General features: G+C 41.9%; 1 protein-coding gene across 1 annotated transcript; it reads left to right on the top strand.

Moving 5' to 3' along the window:
* The first annotated feature begins 287 nt into the window (after positions 1-287).
* On the top strand, positions 288-14,421 carry ASAH1 (N-acylsphingosine amidohydrolase 1). The gene is made up of 14 exons (XM_072336376.1): positions 288-453; positions 5,003-5,049; positions 5,219-5,309; positions 5,935-6,021; positions 6,843-6,921; positions 7,795-7,869; positions 8,291-8,336; positions 9,861-10,005; positions 10,542-10,596; positions 10,778-10,859; positions 11,463-11,594; positions 11,824-11,947; positions 12,444-12,500; positions 13,574-14,421. The coding sequence occupies exons 1-14, from the start codon at positions 376-378 to the stop codon at positions 13,661-13,663; spliced, it is 1,188 nt and encodes a 395-aa protein (XP_072192477.1). The 5' UTR covers positions 288-375; the 3' UTR covers positions 13,664-14,421.
* Positions 14,422-18,961: the final 4,540 nt, after the last annotated feature.

Below are 18,961 nucleotides of genomic sequence, written 5' to 3'. Positions count from 1 at the left end.
CAAACTCAGCATAAAATATTAATCCTGGGTCAACCCATCATTTCCGGATGAACGGATGGAGAATTGGGATCAGTGCTGTTTTCGCTTCGGTAAAAATAAGATCGAAAGTCCTCTGCTCATCAAGGAGATGAAAAGCGGGCTGCGTGTGGCGGCACAGCAGGGTGTCCCACCAGCTGTGGAGGCAGCTGAGGTTTAGTTTTGCCCACGCAGGGGACGGGGACGCACAAAGCGCCCCTCGCACCACGCGCTGAACCGCCCCGCCCGGCAGCGCCCGCCACCACCCCCGCGGCGTCATGTGGGCGCCGCGCATGACCGGCGCTGCCAGCAGAGCCGGGAAGTGCCGAGCCGACGGGAAAGCGAAGCGGAGTGGGAAGGATGGCGGGCAGGGGCCGGGCGCTGCTGCCGCCCGCCGTGCTGATGGTCCTGGTGCTGCTCGTCGTGGCGCCGGACCCGGTGAGTCCGATGGGGCTGTGCCGGGCCTGGGGGGGGCGTGAGAGCTCGGGGCCGGGAGCCGCTCCGACCGGGACCTGCGGCCCTTTCGTTTTCTTTCGTTTTTACGGGCTTTGAGCAGATCTTGTGACAAACAGCCTTGTCTTTATGTACTGCTGCAGCGTGTTTTGTACCACTGTGTCTCCTACGTACTGCAGCGTTCGCTGCAACCGTGATTTTCATACTGAAAGTGAAGGAGGACTTGCTGGAAGCTTGTGTGCCTTTCAGTCCACTTACTGCCCTTATGGTCGTTCCATCGAGCAGGCAGGTGTGGGGTGCTTGCCTTTTGAATCATCATTTCAGAAGTATTTAAGCCTTTACAGAAGTCAACTTTCCTCGTTTAGAGCAGGCTGTCCCCCGCCTCCTTGACGTGCAAGCAAGGCCATTCTGGTTCCACGTTGTGGTTTTTATTCCTGAAGAACTATAGCGTGTTTTCCTCTCCTCAGCTTCCTGCTCTCCTTGTTCTCTGTGGGGAGGAATGGGGCAGCCAGCAGTGAGGGTTTGCGTTTGGTTACACTTGGTGAAGCTGTGCACTGATACAATACCCGCTGGGCATTGAGGTTGCAGGTTGTGCATCCAGCTGTCAGGCTTGGGCATTCTGGTTTGGATTCAGGTACTGGACTGCATCATTCAGAGAGGAATGAACAGTGATGGTTGTGTTCCTCTTAGACAGCTGGCTGGATTCTTGTCTTTTTGCTAACAAAGAACATGCGAATGCCATGAACTTGTGCAGCCCGCCATTCCCTTTAGCTTTTGGTTCGGCCTCTCCAGCCACACTGAATGTTTTGTTTGAAATGCACTTAAAATTGGCTCCGTTCCCATCCCATCAGTGCTGCACGAGGACTCCCGTCTGCATAAGGACGAACATCTCCTGGACTGCGGCAGCAGGGCACAGGGCTGGCACTGCCCTGTAAAGGGAGGGGAGCTGAGGACAAAAAGTTCACAGACCAGAAGATGCAGAATAGTTACAATAAAGCTGTTTTGTCTAAAAGAGACCGAATGTCACCTCCTGTAAATACGGAACAGCATTTCAGAGCATAAATGTACCTGTTTTAAAATAGGAAGAAACACTGAATGTTGACAAGGATACTGGGTTTGATCTACATCAAAAACATTTTTGAGGGTAATAAAGAAGGGCTTAGGGCATGGTTTAGACAGGACGGAGCTACATTCAGCCTATTTATATGAAAGCAGTCAGGCTAGTTTTTGAAGTATTTACTCAGCAGTCATTAAACCACACATTAATTTTCTTTATTGTGGTGAATAATAACTGTTATTAATTGATTTATTTGTTTTTCCCAGGCAGCAATTTGCCTTGATAGTTTGTTGGCTGCTCAGTTCCCCGTACTGCTCTACTTTTTTTTTCCCCCATAGATTATAACAAAGCTGTTCTGTATTATTTCCCTTTTCATTATTATTATTATTCCCTTCTTGTCTTTCCCCCCCGCTGCATTCTTCCTGTTTGGCCTCGTGTTTCGGTATCATGCTGTAAGGCAGCTGTTTACGTACATGATGACATGCATTGTCATGTATGTGCAGATTCTGCAGTCAGCTGCACATCAGGTAATCAGGATGTACAGTAACTCCTGAAAGTTGGTCTTTAAAAAAAAACAGAATAAAACAGGAACAGAAATCATTTAATCGCCATTCAAGAATGTATTTCTCCCGGAGGGTTCGGTGCTTGTTTGTAAAGCAATTTCACAGTGACCTCCTGGTGCAAAGGAGCTTCTGCTGGCTCTGCCTGCAAGACCATCTGTGGTTTACAAAGCCTGTAGCTAAAGGTGGTTCCCTCCTTGGTGCAGAACCTGCAGGGCTGCTTGTGCTTCTCTCAGTCAGTACTAATTGCTGCTCTTGCAGTGTCAAACCTCTGCAGAAAAGAGGATCTCGCTGACACAGCAGTGACTTTATGGCTGCTTATTTCAACCTGATCATAGAAAGTGCCTGGTGGTTTTTCTGGTCGTGTAAAGAATCCCTCAAGCAACAAATAGCTGTGAGTTTTCAGCTGGTTTAATAGCTGGGTACTGAGTTTTGTGCTGTGATTTAGAGAAGGTCGAGGGACAGCCTGAGCGCTCCATCTTTCAGAAGAAACTGGAGAAGTGTGCACCCATTCACATGTGTTTGGCTGTGATGTGTTCATCATCTGTGTTTAGCTGTGATGTGGAACTTTCACAGCTGAGAGCTCAGAAAAAGTTGACTTTCTGGTCTTTTTTAACTTTGTCAAAATAGTTTGCAGTTGATCTTCAGAAAAGAACAGAAAATAGAAGTTTTCTGGCCGTGTCCAGAACGTGTGTTCAAACGAAGAAATAAAATCCTCTCTTGTTTTCTGATTGTTTTGACATCCTTTTAAATTACTTTATATCTGTCAGCACATAATAGATTTTTCTATATGAGCTGCCAATAGTCCCGGCTTTTGACAGGTGTATGGAGCAGAGCTAACAGGTCTGGAAGGTGTACAGACTCTTTTGGGGGTTGTTAAGCTTGCTTTATATATAGTAAGGAGTCTAAAGTGGTTGCGCTATAAGGGGAGGACACTTCATCTGTTCTCTGTGCCTCTCATTAGCTCTTCCTTTGTCCATTCCCTCACCTCATTCCTCATTTCCTCTTTTGTGGCTTAGGTTACAAAGGACTAGGAGAACAAAAATAGCTTCACCTACAGGATTAAAGTCGCATGGGAGAGAGGTGGGAATGACATAACATTTAGTACACAGAATATAAAGTAGTTTGAAGTCAGTCTGCTCGGGCACCACAGTTTGCCCAGTGTATACACAGAGTGTAGTGACAGATAACTGAACTTGTAGGGTGGGAGGATCCAGCAGTGCTAAGTACAGACTGACAAAACTTGTTGGCAGCCTTTCCAGGCTGCAGGCCTCCCAAGCTGAAGTTAATTGAACACAGGACTTAACCTAAACCTGTTGGTGTGCAGTTGATAGCTGCGCGTTACGTGACCATGTGTTCTCTCTAACCTTGCACCAGTCCAGCCTGCAGTATTTGTGCCTGGTCCTCTTTCACAAGACAATTGCATTAATGCTGTTAAGTATTTAGTGGCCTTTGCACGAAAAGCCTCTGACTTCTGTTGCCCAATTAGTCATCTGCTATTTCCACCTCCCCTCCTTATTTTGAAACTTCCTTGTTTTGAAAATGCAATGCCCTCCAGTGTCCAGCCTTCTGTTCCAGCCGTGCAAAGGTTGTAGCAGCGCTGCACTGAAGTCCAGGAAGCACGTAGCTGCTGTACACTTGTGCTATGTGGGGGAGAACCAGCTTTCATCTCGTGCTTTCTCCCAGCCCACGGAAAGACTATTATAATGCACAAAAAAAGAACAGCACTTCAAAATTCCTGTTCCCCGCTGTAACAAATTATGGCAGTGTTTAAAGCCTGTGACGTTGTGTTTTCTAGATCATGGCATCAAAAACCAGTGATGTGATGAGCCCAAGAACAGCACTGACATCAGTTAGCTTATCTGCCATGGGTGCATTGCTGCTCGAGATCCTGCCTCCCATGTTATTGGCTGGGATGTGTTAAATGGACACACTAGTAATTTGACTGCTACAGCCAAGTAGGAACTGGAAATCAGTGGTGGGGTGGGAAGTAGGGGAAGGATCTCTGCAAATTGGTATTTCTGATCAGTCTGACTGCCTGGGCGTACAGGATGGCATTAAGTGCGTTTCCTTAGAGAGAGGCTGGACTGCATTCTCAAGCTCAGAGCCATGCCGGGGGGCCACATCCCATGCTGGTCATGCTCACAAATGCAACTAATTTTGTATTTGTATTTCATGAGTACAACGTGCAGTAACACTTGCGGCACATACATACCTGTATGTGTATGTAGGTACAAGTCTGCTTTGTGTAACTCCTGCATTTTCTTGGAGTTCGCCTAAATATAGTTCTCAGCCTTTAATTTCTAACCATTCCTACTTTGCGGATGAAGGTAATTAGCTCTTAGCTGTCCTTCTAAAACATGGCTCTAATAATATTCAGCATCAGTTTCGGAGCACTTTCCCAAAGTACATCTGAAAAAACACCAAAAGGCTTTATAGCTCAATCCTATGGCACAGTAATTTGCCCACGGTTGTATGTGCTTTCTCAGTCCCAGCTACAAAATGAAGCTTAACACTGGACGTGTCCACGAATGGCTCTGTAAAGTGAAATCAGAAATTAAACAGAACAGGCGTCGTGTTCTTGAGGTTTTGTGTAAAAAATGCTGTTTGGGTGCTCTTAGTCATGTGCCAGTCATGTGTTTGAGTCACGGAGTAAAGATGGATTTGCGTATTTATCATAAACTTGTGCTTGCCTTGGAGTACATCAGATAAGCTATCGGAAGCGCTGTCAGATAGCATGGGGAAGTGGTTGCTTGTCCACTTCCTCTTTTATTCTCAAGTCCCAAGACTTCCCCTTCCTTTATTGTCAAACCATCATGAACTCGTTTGTTCTAAAGGTCCAAATCAGAGTAAAGTCTGCTGTAATAGTGTTGTTTAAGAAAAGAATCTCAATAGTGATCTTTTACTGTCTTCACAGTATGGAGAAGACTGCAGAAGTAAAATGTACCCTCCTTCAGGACCAACGTAAGTAATCTGATGGGACTTGTCTAATAAACTCTTGATTTACAAGCATCAGTAGCTCAAGATTTGTTGTGACTTGTTCACGTTACAGACAGTTCTGGTTACGGTCACAAGTGAAAAGCACTTTGTCAAATGCATTTTCAAAGCCCCTAAATTTGCACTTTTCTTTTAGGTTCAAAGGGAATGTACCCACATACATCATAAATCTTGATTTGCCTCCCAGCAAGAGATGGGATGAGTTGATACGTGCCAAAAAGACAGAGGTAGGAAAAGCAGAGTTTGCATTTAAGCTCAGCATATACAAAACTAGATGTGGCTTTCTATTTTGGAAATGGCTTGGAAGAAATACCTCTGCTGAAATGCTCTTAAAGGTTTAATAGGTCTAATTCGCATTTTTAATATGATTATAGACTAAAATAATTGCTTGACTGCCCAACACTTGAAGTAATCGAATCAGGAATAAGGGGCAGTGATGGTTGGATCGCAGAGGCATAGAAGTAGTGTGGTATAAAGCAGGATTTCATTTATGAAAGCTCTTTACTCATGAAGTAATACAGCATGGGAAGGGAGCAGGGAGAGGAGCAGATCAAAGAAACAGCCTCAGTAAACTGAATTGAAACTGAAGCTGCTGAAAATTCAATTCAGTAATGCTTAATTTCTCCAGGAAGGCTACGGCTTTTTCCTTATCACTGCCAACTTCGGCCTTGACTTTTGAATGGGCAACTGGGGGTGTTTTTTCTCAGCAACATCACCACATCTGGCTCTTCCTTAAATTCATTTTTTCAGTAAAATGTTAGTTTTCAAAAGCACGTGGAAGAGTTTTGTCGGTATTCTGTCAGTTCTTGTGTTCTAGATCTTCTATTCAATAAAAGCGCTTGTTCTTTTTAGTTGAAGGCTGTAATCCAGAACATTAAGGATATAGCAAACACCTTCTTCCCTAGTGGCAAAATCGTTGACATAGTGGATCACAAAATAGTAAGTATTTCCATCTGAATTACTTTATGACCGCATGCTCTGACTACCAGAAGTAAAACGCTACTAAATTTGGCAGTTACAAACCTTACATGTAGCAGTTCTTCCTCTTATATTATCCAGAATAGAAATGCTATTTTCAAGAGTTCAGTCAACCCTGTGACTACCAAACATAACATACATCTCCTCCGAGGACTACTCAAATTTGGGTTTATCATGTTGGGCATATCTGCTATTTACTTGATCTCTGTAACAAAATACTTTGCTGGAATTCTGTTTGACATGTTTGGCTCCTCTTAAACAGTAGAATAAAAACAGGTTTTGAAACTTCTAATAACTTTCTGATTACAAAGACAACTTCAGCCAGGTTTGAAAGAAGTCAGGACTGGCTAAAATAGGCTTTGGCACAGGACTGCTACCATAGCTACCATAGAAAACAGCATAGAGCTGGAGAAGGTGTAAGGTCACATCTGGTCCCCTCTCTATTTGCAGCAGCCTTAGATGGAGCTGGCCATGCTTCATTTGGTTTGCTGCAGTATCCCAGTGTGCCTGCAAGGGGTGACACAAAGCTAGCACTTGTATGGGTACTTATGTCATGACATTAGAGATGCCCTTAAATGCTGACAACCTCCAGTTGAGCTGTTTTAACGTTAGGAGTCCTGCTTCCTCAAGTACTCTACAAGCATCCTGAAGCTATGCAAACTGCAGAAGAATTAAATACTCAGATTTACAGTGCTCAGGAGGTACCTACGGGGGAGAGGCTTCTTTCAAGTAGCAAAATAGCATGAACTTAGACAGTCAACATACAGTATTTTTTCTTTCAGTCTTATCTGACGAATTCACTTCCTTATCCTTTCAATGAAGAGCTCCAAGGGATTGCAAATTCATCTGGAATTCCTTTGGGTAATAGTTTCCACCATTTTATTAATGTAGTGAAAATCAAGGAACCTAGATTCATTTAAAGTTAGTATATTTAAGTGTTCGCAGTATAACTGTACTCAGCTGTGTCTTTAACAAGTAAATTATTAATGAAGTAGATAAAGGAATACAGTCCATCCCACACTAAATGAAACCAGTATTTTAGAAGAGAAAGGCGGTGCATCACATAACCCTTTTATCAGGCTGGGTCTTTTCTGTGTAGCTATAGCTTCTCACTCCTGAGCTTTGGGAGCTGGAGATAGCTTTGCCTTCTGTGCACCCGGGCATTGGGGGATTCTCTGGTTCTCTTTGGTTTCCCATTCAGCTCTGTGTCTGCTGTTGACACACAAAGGCAAGGCACTGTTTCATGCCATGCTTTCATTCCCTCGTGATTCTTACCACATCTTCGTGCCTTTCTTCTGCACTCTCTGCAAAACAAATGCAACTCCAGGCAGGAGGTAGACACTGAATTCTTTCAGAGTCTTGACAGAGAAGGTCCGTATATGCACCTAGTCCCACTGCTTCCTTCAGTCATGAGCAATATCCCTGTTTCTTGCATGGGAAAACTGGTTCATACAACAGCTTATTTCTTTAAAGTGAGTTTTATAGCTTGTTTTGAAGCTTCTGGAGAGGGAAGTAGCTGTCAGCTTTCTGTGTAGTAAGGCAGAAGGCCTTTAAGGAAGCTCTTGCTTTTGCTGAGCTGGTCATTTCAAAGGTCAAACAGGATTAAAACAGTCTCGTAATGGAAATGCTGTAGAATACTGAACTTTGCAATGCAATTTTTTCTCATTTTTTTTCCCCTGGTTTTGGCAGAAGCTTCAAATTAATGTTTTTTGTTTTTTCTTTCTTTTATTCCAGGGGAGATTGTTATTTTTAACATCTTCTATGAAATTTTTACTGTGTGCACATCCATAGTGGCAGAAGATAGCACAGGTAATCCATCCCAGAACAGCGTTTCTGGTTTTGTAATATGGTTGGAAAGGATCTGCCTCAAAATATACAGAACATGGTCCTTCTCAGCTCTAGGCGAGAAGGTCTAATAGAAGAGACTAAAAGCAATGATAATAAGCAGGTATGATAACAAAGAGGTATGTATTCAGACTGAATGACTGGAGCCTTAGGTTAAGCAAAAACAAAATACCTTCAAACAAGTTGTGGGGTTTTCTTGATTTATTTCTCCATATAAAAAGGACAAAACCAGAAGACATTTTTCTGTGCTTAAAAAAAAGTACAGCTATACAATGGTATTTTCTTGCTTGTGTGTGTTTTCTGTTTTTTTCCTAAGCCGATGTTTGTCTCTTTCTTCAGAATATTTTACATGCATGTATTTATTTATTCGTTCCTTTTAACATAGGAAAGCTGTATCATGCCAGAAACTTGGATTTTGGACTCTTTCTTGGGTAAGTACCTCAACGTATGCCTTTGGGGTCCAAATAAAAAGAGTCAGCTGAAGAATAAATTTCTTTGTGCCTTCTTTGTGTGCAAGCGATGAATTGAGTGTTGTTAAAATCGGTGACCAACAAGTCTGCATTGTATGTTGTGGAACAGAGGCTAAATTGAACAAAGGAGTTGTTCTGCTGATCATATGTCAGACTGCTTCGCACTTGCAAGGAATGACTGGAAGACAGCTGTGGTCAGCGTTACTTAGTGCTTCCTCAGCTCCAGTTAAATACACAGAGGACAGTCCATGTAACTTTATTTCAAGAGCACAGTGTATTTTGCTCTTCAAGTGATCGAACAGAAGCATCGCTTTCGGTGTGTGCAGTGAAGTGAGGGTTGGTTTGGATTGGATTTTTTTGACTTTATCCCAGATGACTTCCCTAGTCATTGCAGTGCTCCACTGGCACTTCCCATCACCCACTATTTCTGCTCAGAAGCCAGTGACACGTATTTCACTGATCAGGCATTCACATTTGATATGATACAAACTCTCTTGAACAGCACTGGATCCTCTTCTAGTTTTCACTTTATCCCTCATAGTAGGGAATTTCATTTCATTTTCCAAGTATATTTTGTATGTGCTTTTAAAAATACACATTTACATACATTTTGTCTGTTTTGTAATGTCACTTACCCAGATGAGTGTTAATGTTCACATGGAATTTACATCTTTTCACACAGAGGGTGGTGACACACTGGAACAGGTTGCCCAGGGAGGTCTTGGATGCCCCATTCCTGGAGGCATCCAAGGCTAAGCTGGATGTGGCTCTGGGCAGTCTGGTCTGGTTGTTGGCAGCCCTGCATATGGTGGGGGGGGTTGAAACTAAATGATCACTGTGGTCCTTTTCAACCCAGGCCATCCTATGATTCATTACATTTCTCACCTGCCTATCAAAAAATCAGATACTGTCAACTGTGACTGCATCCATCCATCCCTTCATCAGGTTTATGTTGAACCTTTTGTCCATAAGGACTGGGAATGTGCTCCCTAGAAATGGAGGCAACTTTTCTAAGCTGTTCCCAGAACTTGGATTGTTTCCATAGAATTATCTGTAAGTGTTCCTTAGAACTCCCTAGTAAATTGGCTGCTCTGGCTTATCAGGAGCTACTGTAGTACAAACAACACGTGTTTTCGGAATACAATAGGTTCGGTGTTACAGGCAGCACCAATAACAGCTTCCACTGGACAGTAGGAACAGAATGAAGTTATCATTCAGAAACTGTCATTGCTTCAAAACAAACCAGCTGTACTGAGGGTGCTGCTGAGTAGTATGTATGCTGTTACTCTGAATAAAATTTGGTTCTTTTCACTCGCTGTCTGTGCATTTAGACTTTATAGCTGTCCCTTGTGCTGCTCAGGTAACTACTGGACAGTGTTTGTTGGTGTAAGATCCACGTCGCATGTAGGAAACCTGTGTTTTGTGACTGGAAGTTTTAAAAGATCCCGAGGGACAGAACTTACAGTGCTGGTCTGTCTTCCACAGGTGGGATGTTAAAAATAATTCCTGGACTGTAACTCGGGAACTGAAGCCTACAGTGGTAAACCTGGACTTCCGGAGAAACAACAAAACAGTGTTTAGGTCCACCAATTTTGCAGGATACATAGGCATGGTGTCAGGTGTCAAACCAGTAAGTATGGGGGAGGCTTGTCTGTTTGTTTATAGTGCTTCAGACTTAAAGGTTTTCTTGCTTTAACTGTCTGTCCTGGGATGTATGAACTCTCAATTGCTCCAGCACACGGTAGAGAGATCTGAAGAAAGCTAAAAGGAAACGCTGCTGCACCATCCCTTGTAAAACTGCATCTTCAAACTGTGGCAGTATTCAGAGGTCTGAGAAGGTTACATACAGCAAGGGGAGGAAATCTGCCAATTTGGTGATGCAACAAGGGCCAAGAGAAAAATGGCCACTGGCCTGACTTGCTTAGCAAGCCAGCAAACTACGCTTCTGCTCTATGCTAGGTCAGAAAATTATGAATGATTATTTCTGCTTACTCAGGCAGAGATTAATGAGGCTCTTTTCCACATGGGCTTGATCTTCTAGCAGAAGAGCGTAATCTAATGAAGAAGCAGCTCAGTTATCATATAAACTGCAACACTGTCTTTTGCTTATTTCTGGTATGAATAGTCTGGTGATGGATGGAGGCTGATTTGTTTAATTCTTTTCAGGATTTGTTCACTCTGACAATGAATGAGCGTTTCAGTCTTGATGGTGGTTACATTGGTGAGTAGTGCTTGTTTTGTTCATTGTTTCAGTACAAGTTTTCCAGACCTCAGACATACCAGCTACCTTAAATAGTCACAGAAACAGTGAAAAGAGGCCAGATGGATAAAGAGCAGTTTGTTTTAAAGGCTGTGAAAGTTAGAAAAGCAGGAATGGATATTTTAATAATGATATTTTGCAGGTATCTTTGAATGGTTTCTTGGTAGAAGAGATGGTATGTGGATGGGCTTTCTGACAAGATCAGTACTAGAAAATGCTACGAGGTATTGCTTTTCTTCTCCCCATAAATGTTTTACTATAACTTCTTTTGCTCTTGACTAACATGAATATTGTAGGTATGTGCTTAGTATATAATGATATAGGTATCTTCCTAGAAGTATTAACATTAAATAATCCTGGTTTTGCTTGTGTTCTGGTGCTGAGTAAGCACTGCATGTGATTTCCTACCAACTTTTAAAATGGCTTTCTGAGACTTTTTTTTTTCCTTAATGAAACTACTGGCATCTGAATGTGTAACAGAATCCTGCATTAATACATATTCAACAGGTAGTAATATGCAATGGGAAGTAAACAAGCAAAGTAAATGAGTTAGTGGAATGTAACACTAGTACAGTATATCATCATTTTGTTCCTTTTCAACACATGGAACACTGAAAGAACAACCTCTCAACAACCAAACTTTAAGTACAAATTGAGAAGCTTTTACTTAAGTGTGTTCTTTCAGTGCAATATGATCTCTCACATGATACCTGAAAGGTGAAAAAAAAAAGAATAACTGCCCAGACTCTTCCTGGATCTGTGTGTCTTCTTTAGTATGCTGACCATTTATAGCCTTTGATAGTCCAATGCTACTTCGTTATCTGCAGTTACCAGGATGCAAAAGAGAAACTGGCAAAAACAAGACTGCTGGCTCCAGCTTACTTTATACTCGGGGGAAAAAATTCTGGAGAAGGTTGTGTGATAACTCGCTCCAGGACAGCTGCTCTGGATATCTGGGAGTAAGTACGCTTGATCTGATACCCAGCTTCTCTTTTCAGAAGAGAACAGGCTCCTCCAGTAATTGTCATGTTTTTCCTTTTATTGTGCAAGGACTTAATTCTTCCGAATCGTGTGTGTATGTGTATCTATACATATATAATATATATACATCTGCAATATATATATATATACTTGGTTTTGAGGTCTATACTGAGAGAATCAAACCACAAACGTACACCTCTTTTTTAGCCTCGATATAAAGAAAGGCACGTGGTACGTGATAGAAACAAACTACGATCGCTGGAAGCCTCCACTTGTCTTGGATAATCGTAGAACACCTGCAATGAAGTGCTTGAACCAGACATCACAGGAGGTAAACATCCTCTGAATACCTGATCTTGCTATTTGGAAACCCTCAGCTTAAGTTACAGCCCTAATCCAGTAGGAGCTGGAAGCATTGAGGGCACCTACAAGCACAGCTGCAGTGGCAGAGAAGGCTAATGGCTTTGTAATTTGTCCACACTTCTGGTTAATGATACCAGGTGGCTCTTTATATGACTGTGTTTTATCTACACTTTGTCTAGGTGGGTTGCCTACAAGTATCTTCTACTGCTGCATAAGCAAGGGGATAAACAGGAAATACTTGGAGAAATATTAAGTTTCCTGGGCCGTTTATTGCTAGTGGAATTCAAACACACACACGGTCAGGCTGCTCTGACACTCAAGTGCCTGAAGCAGTATGGAGATGTAGGCTGCACAGCTCTTGGCAGCATAACGTATTCCTAAAGGTTTACCTTACTGAGAAGTCAAAAGTTGCAGTTAGGGAACAGGTTAATGTCCATTTACATCAATGTATTTCTTTCTTTCAGAAAATCTCCTTACCAACTATTTATGATGTTCTCTCTACGAAGCCTGTCCTCAATAAGGTAATGCTTCTGTTTCTGCAGATCACCTAGAGCAGGGGCTGAATGGGACAACAGACCAGGAAGTGCCACATTTCTAAGGAGGTGGTCACAGTAGTACATTTGGTTTTTGCCACAGCGATGGGTTGTGGAAGGGCTGAATTTGTACTGTAAACAAAGCTTAAGGTTTTATAAGTGAAGCTAGAAATTAAATGGTCAAAATAAGCCTGGTCTGCCTTCTAGAAACCTTGAATGTCAGCCTTTCAGCAAACTGGTATGCTCATTTTGAAAGGAGGCTACCAAGCAGCAGGTTCTCTCATCCTGATCCCAACTAAAACTGGCTTGTAGTAAGAGCAAAGTAGCTCTACTGGAATGACAGGGCATAAGGGAGAAGGGATATGGAGATAGGCAGGAAGGTCCCCACATCTGTTTCCATTCTCACACAATCATACTGAGGAGTACATCCTTCCATAAGGTTCTGCCTCCCCTTCAGCCCCTTATATATTCATAGTGCTACATAGCAGAGTTTGAGAGCAAATACAATCAGGAAAATTCCAAGTTACTTCAGAATAATTCTTTTCCCAGCACCCAGCTTTAAAACCCTGAGTAGCCTGAGCCTGTTTCTTATCTGCATTTAGCACTGGCACGAGGCAGTTCTTGCATTACAGACACCTAAAGAATCCCTCTGATCTGAAGGAATCTGCAATATATGCCTTCATGCTCTGCACCAAACAAATTAATATGTTATTTAGGCATACTACGGGCATGTTCTTTTGGCAACATAGGATGCATTAGTCTTAACTTGAAGTTTTGACGTGCTTTGTTTTTATTTTGGTGCTGTTGTGTTTTGTTTTTCAAATGAAGGGTTCAAAAGGACTTCTAAAATGAAATAGTTTCTGTATTCAGTGAAGGTGGCATTCTTGGCTGAGGACACAAGCTATTTGTACTTGCGCATTGTTGATTTGTTAAACAGATTTAGAGATTAGAGCCACAATTAGCTAAATAGGTGCACATTTTAGTTAGATTGGAGATGGGTTTCTTCGGCAATACCTCTAATGAGGCTTTTTTCCTCTCTCCTCCCACCTGCTTATTATTAGCTGACAGTGTGCACAACGCTGATGGAGGTGGATAAGGGTCACACAGAGACCTACCTGCGGGAATGCCCAGATCCCTGCAGTCCTTGGTAGTCCTGTACCCTTCCTATGTTGGAAAGCACCTGTCTGAATTGGAGGCCCTCCGAGGAAGAACACTCATGGAAAAAGACTCCTCAGCCTCATTTCTCTCTTCAGAAATGTAACAGTTATATAGTCAATGGGCTTCTAACAGCGGGGGGGACCCTGTCTTGCACTGGACTTTCTTGCTTTCTGCTCAGAAGTTCTACAGGCAAGAAATGCATACTAATGTGTATCTGGTTTGATTTCAGCTATTTCTGCAACATGAGTTCAGCATTTAGCTCTGGATCTCCTCAGTGTTGACAATAGTCTTATTTTGGTTTGGGGTTTGTTTTGTTTTTGTTCACGTGTTGTTGTTTCTTTTTTCTTTAAAGCACAAATGAGTTTAAAATGGCACCTACCAAGCACAAGAATTGTATATTAGAAGATTATCTGTGATAACATACTTCTGTTGTTCTTTCCTACTCGCTTGGGATGAATAGCTCTTGTTCTGGTCTCTAATATGAAGATATGTCTGAGATGCCCTACGACAAAATAACCTACCAGGAATACATATCTAGTCACGGAAACAAGCTCTTGTGGAAATAACTTAAAAGTAGATCTGAGTCTTGAGTGTCTGATCACTGGTTTGTGGATCTTTAGCTGAAATTCTTTTTTGGCCTGTTAACAGATACATTTTTTTTTTTTTAAATACAGATTTTTTTGTTGTTTAAAAAAAAACAAAAACAAAAACAACAACAACAAAGACTAATACAATAAATACTCTGAAGAACTTCTTTTCTTAGACTGCTATATTTGCACTGATTTCATACTTCACTGGAAGTCACCAGGTACGTTACACACACATGGCAGAAAGGGCAGTTGCTTCCCCGTAGACTGATTTTGAGTGATGTCTAAACCATCTGCCAGTTATGAGTAACCAACTACTAAAACTGGATGAAATAGAAATGAAAAGCCAAGTCAGACCTTATCATTGGCTGAAGCACAAATTTAAGTAAAGGTCACCCAGAAACAGGGAGAACAGTTACCTTAATATCTTAGGAAGCAGATAACATAGAATGCATTAATAGTTTTACATATGGCAGTAGATCATTGCTAGGCCTAATTATAAAACAGTGCCAACTCGTTTTATAACATGCAAAGAGAAAACACTGAAGAGTAAGCATAGGGGCCTGTTGGTTCACCTATAGTACTTCTGCCACACTACAGAAAGAACGCTGTTCGTATGTGAAGTGATAACAGAGCCATGAATTTATCCCTGCCATTGGTGTAAAGGAAGTGTTTCCTGTCTCTTTGGTATCTGCAGTGACTGTCTTGCATAAGGCAGTCTACCTAAAACAGGTGAGTTGATGACATCCACTCACAGCTGGATTCTCGATAACCACAGTATTCAGAGCAGTAGGTGTATAGTGCAGGGCTCTGGAACAGTGGGTATTCTCAGTTTTCTGTTCTTATCAATAAAGTCTAGTATAAGATTATTATTTTTTTTTTCTAAGTAACTTCAAACAACACAAACAAGTCTATAGAAAAGGAAAAAAGTTGTTGCCCATAAATCTGAGATTCAAAGTTAACTTTCATCAAAAGCAAGGCTAGCTAAGTTTCAGTTAGTTCTGTTGTCCTTTCTTAAATACAAAGAAATATAAATAGAAAAGCTAACCATTAGTCATCCTTTGTTTTAGGAACCAGGTTACCAGCTTACAGCAAAGTCAGTTCTAATCCTCCATCAGCAGTGGAAATAGGAGGGACAAAAGGAATGCTCTTTGCCAAATAAGTCTATCAGCTGGTATGTGAGGAAGCGTGGCTTCTGGTTGAAGGAAGTACTTATGTCTTAAGCCATAGAACAAAGGCTGCAGTAGTGCAGCAAGAAGCAATTCAAATGGATGTAATGCACTGGCGCATTAGACCACACAGAAATCCACATCCCATTATTTAAACTGACCTTAAAAACAAAAGGGCCACACTAGTTACATATCAAATATTTCTTTTCCAGCTAACGTAAGCAAGCAGAAACACATTAGCAAGATTGTACTACCAGAGTCTATTTTTCATCTAAATCACATCTGTTGCACCTGCATAAGCTAAAATCACATTTTAGATTAGGGGGAAAATAAGGTGTAGTTTTAATGCAGTTTCTGGGTCAGATGATTCACATAAAACAAACCAGGTTACACACTGCAGTCTGTACCTGTCTGTTGTGAAGGACAGGTCACGATTCTGCTGCATTCACACTTTAATCTGGTGTGGGGATGTTCAGATTTATTTAGAATGAGTTGCATAAGAGGCATAATCAAATTACTTTGTCATTTAAAAATAAGTGGTGAGTTTACTTCCTTAATTAGTCCTCTCCCACTTTAGAGCATATGGAGCAAGGCAGTGCAGACTATTTACAGTCATTAACTAATGTGCTTTTGGTATGCCCCTTGTGCAAGAGAATCCACATTTCCACACTGGAAATTGCTTTATAATTGCAGGTGTGTAACTAAATCCCATGGAGATCTATCCAGAGCCTGAATACGTTTGTCTGCTGTAGACAACAAAATATTAAAAGCTATTAAAAAAATGAAGCAGATATGCTATACTTTATCTGCTGTAGTGTCAGTAGTGATTGACATTATTAATTGCTTATTGATTTAATCTTCACATCTTTATGTTGAAAGCGCTTGCTCTGAAGACAGAGGAGTTACATTTATTACAAGTAGAGACATTCATTCTGTTTTTAGCGTAAGTTTAACTTACTCCAGCTGCCCTCCTGGCTGCTGCCATGAAAGCTAAGGCTGTTTCACTGAAGAAATAAAAGACATTGTTTTTTTTAATAGAAAACACACAGATACGTTTCCTCATATTCAAGTACTGTACATTTATCTTTGAGGTACCAACTTGTTTTTCCCCAGGTCAGTAAGCAACCATATGTATTTATTTTTTTTCCTTCTTAAGGTTTTTGTTTGGTTGGTTTTAAGTTTAAATAAGGCTCTAGTTTATTTGCTTGAATTTCTGCTTCTGTCTGAGGCAAAGCACGTATTTCATTCAAAGAGTACAGGAGAGTCGCACAGCTTTCCTGGCTCTGCTGTTCCTATCCACAAAACTCCGGAGCAGTGCCCACCGATATCACAGGAAGTACTTACCAGGAAGGAGTAAGATTAAATACAAGTTAAACTGGAGAAAGCAGGCATGATGGGGCAATGACAGAGCAGCAGAGAACCCCTAAGCGAGCACCACGACCTACCTTATTCTTCTTCACAACACACGGACACCTGCCTGCCCTTCACACACCTCCACAGGCCACTGCTGGGAGGACAAAGAAGCAGGCCCTAACAAAACAAAAACAAAACCTCAGAACCTTGTTTTTACATTAGTGGTAACAGCAGGCAAATGACCTGTTTATGCTGAGGATCAGCAGCTGTTCTGGAGGAGCAGAATCATGGTTGAAAAAGGAACACCAGCCTCTCTAAGCAGCAAAACCTCCCATCCTTTGAACCAGAGGAACGAGATCAGCCAGAAAGAATAATGCTCAAAGCAGTGGCAGAAATCACAGCTTTCCTTGGGACGAAGTCTCCACGTATTTATGCCTTTTATAAAAAGCTTCCCTTAACTGTTACAACTGTCTGGAAACACAACTTGCAAATCGACCACATACTGTGATCAAGAAACAAGCAGACTTGCAGCTGATTCCTCTTAGCCCACCTACTGGTTTTTCACAGCACTCCATCTTGTTCTGTAAAAGATTTTGAAGGTCTTTTGTAGCTCAGTCTGCTCCCACACTCTGCTACTTAAAAGAGACAATTATAAAGGAGTTGCTCTGTTTACATACTGAGTACCTGGAGCTCTGCCCTCAGGCCATTTTCTGCACTGCAGTGAAGCAGCTCTGAATTACATTAATTGTATATAGGACTATTTCAGTCAAATCTGTTTTGTGGAGTTAGTTCTTTTAGCTCCAGGGTTATGTGTGAGCAGTAGAAGAGTCCTAGTAGCAATGCCTACCTCTGACGAGTACTTTGTATTTAAGGTAACTCCATACATTAAGTTTGCTTTGACTTTCCCACTTTTAAAGGTCTGCCATTATCTTAATTTTGCTAAGCTTTCTCCATTAGGCTGATACACAGTGCAAAAAGTAAAAATAATAAAAATCCTCAATGAAAATTCCATGTCTCAGAGCTTCATATGTAACACAAGCCTCTACCTTTCTGGATGGAGGGAAGAATGCAATGTACGCTACTCAGAAAAGAATCAAAAGCCCTCAGAGTGATTTGTTTGATGCTAGCATGGCTTCAGGGACATTGGATTCAATAATTCAGTAATAAGGGGAGAACACATTAGGAAAACCAGTAGGAAAATGAACAGTCTCGATGCAGGGTTTGGTTGGTTCACAAACACAGAGTGTTAAAAATTAACACCTAGTGTGTTGTTTAAGGCAGAGACTCATAGGACAGCAAAGAAAGAGAGGCAATGGTACAATTAATAACTGCCTGCACAGGGCAGCAGGATTCATATGGTCACTTAGCATCTTCCTGGTGTTTTGTCATTTCACATTCGTTCCACAGGGATCTTGGCTATATTCCTGCTCCACAAAGCAGCAACCCTTCACTTTTCTCATTCAACTTCTGGTGATGCTCTTTATTTCTGTCATTTCAGACTGCTCAACCAACAACCTGCCTCCTTTTTCTTGAGTAGCCCCAAGCACAGCACAACACCAGAGCCACTCTACACAAACATCACCACTGTTCAAATGGGCCTAAAACAAAACCAGACAACCTTGCCTATCTATGTCTCAAGCTCCTGCTTTCAGTAACATCTTTATTGCACAAGAACTTAACAGCTCAAATCCTGCTTCCCACGGTCCTCAGAGCCAGAACTACAGGCACTTAGAAACACTCAAACTGCATTTTTTATTACTAACTTGCTCCTTGTCTGAGTGAGTGTGCATGCCACAGGGGGCATAGCAAGAGCCCACACAGAATCACGCCACCACTCAAGCATGTACAGGGCCCCTGCTGTACACACTTACCTCTGCTACACACACAGGCTGATGTCCTTACTCAGCAAGCCCAAGTGCTTGTGATTTCCTGTTTCTGAGAGCAGTGCCACCAGATAAACTATGGCACTCCTGAATTTAGAAAGCTGTTTTATGTCTTCATGCCATGGTTCCACATCTCCACACACTGGCTGAGGATGGCCACATGAATAAAACTCAGGTTACAGAGCACTTTCCCTGTTGGAAACACTTAGCAAGGAAACCCACAGGCATTACTCATTATAAACCTTTCCCACAGACAAAACACAAGTACCAACATGTAGTCTTGCACCTTTGCGTGTTCG

This window comes from Excalfactoria chinensis, chromosome 4 (genome assembly GCF_039878825.1).
Source record: "Excalfactoria chinensis isolate bCotChi1 chromosome 4, bCotChi1.hap2, whole genome shotgun sequence".
Taxonomy (NCBI): domain Eukaryota; kingdom Metazoa; phylum Chordata; class Aves; order Galliformes; family Phasianidae; genus Excalfactoria; species Excalfactoria chinensis.
This window is presented reverse-complemented; position numbering and strand designations above follow the sequence as displayed.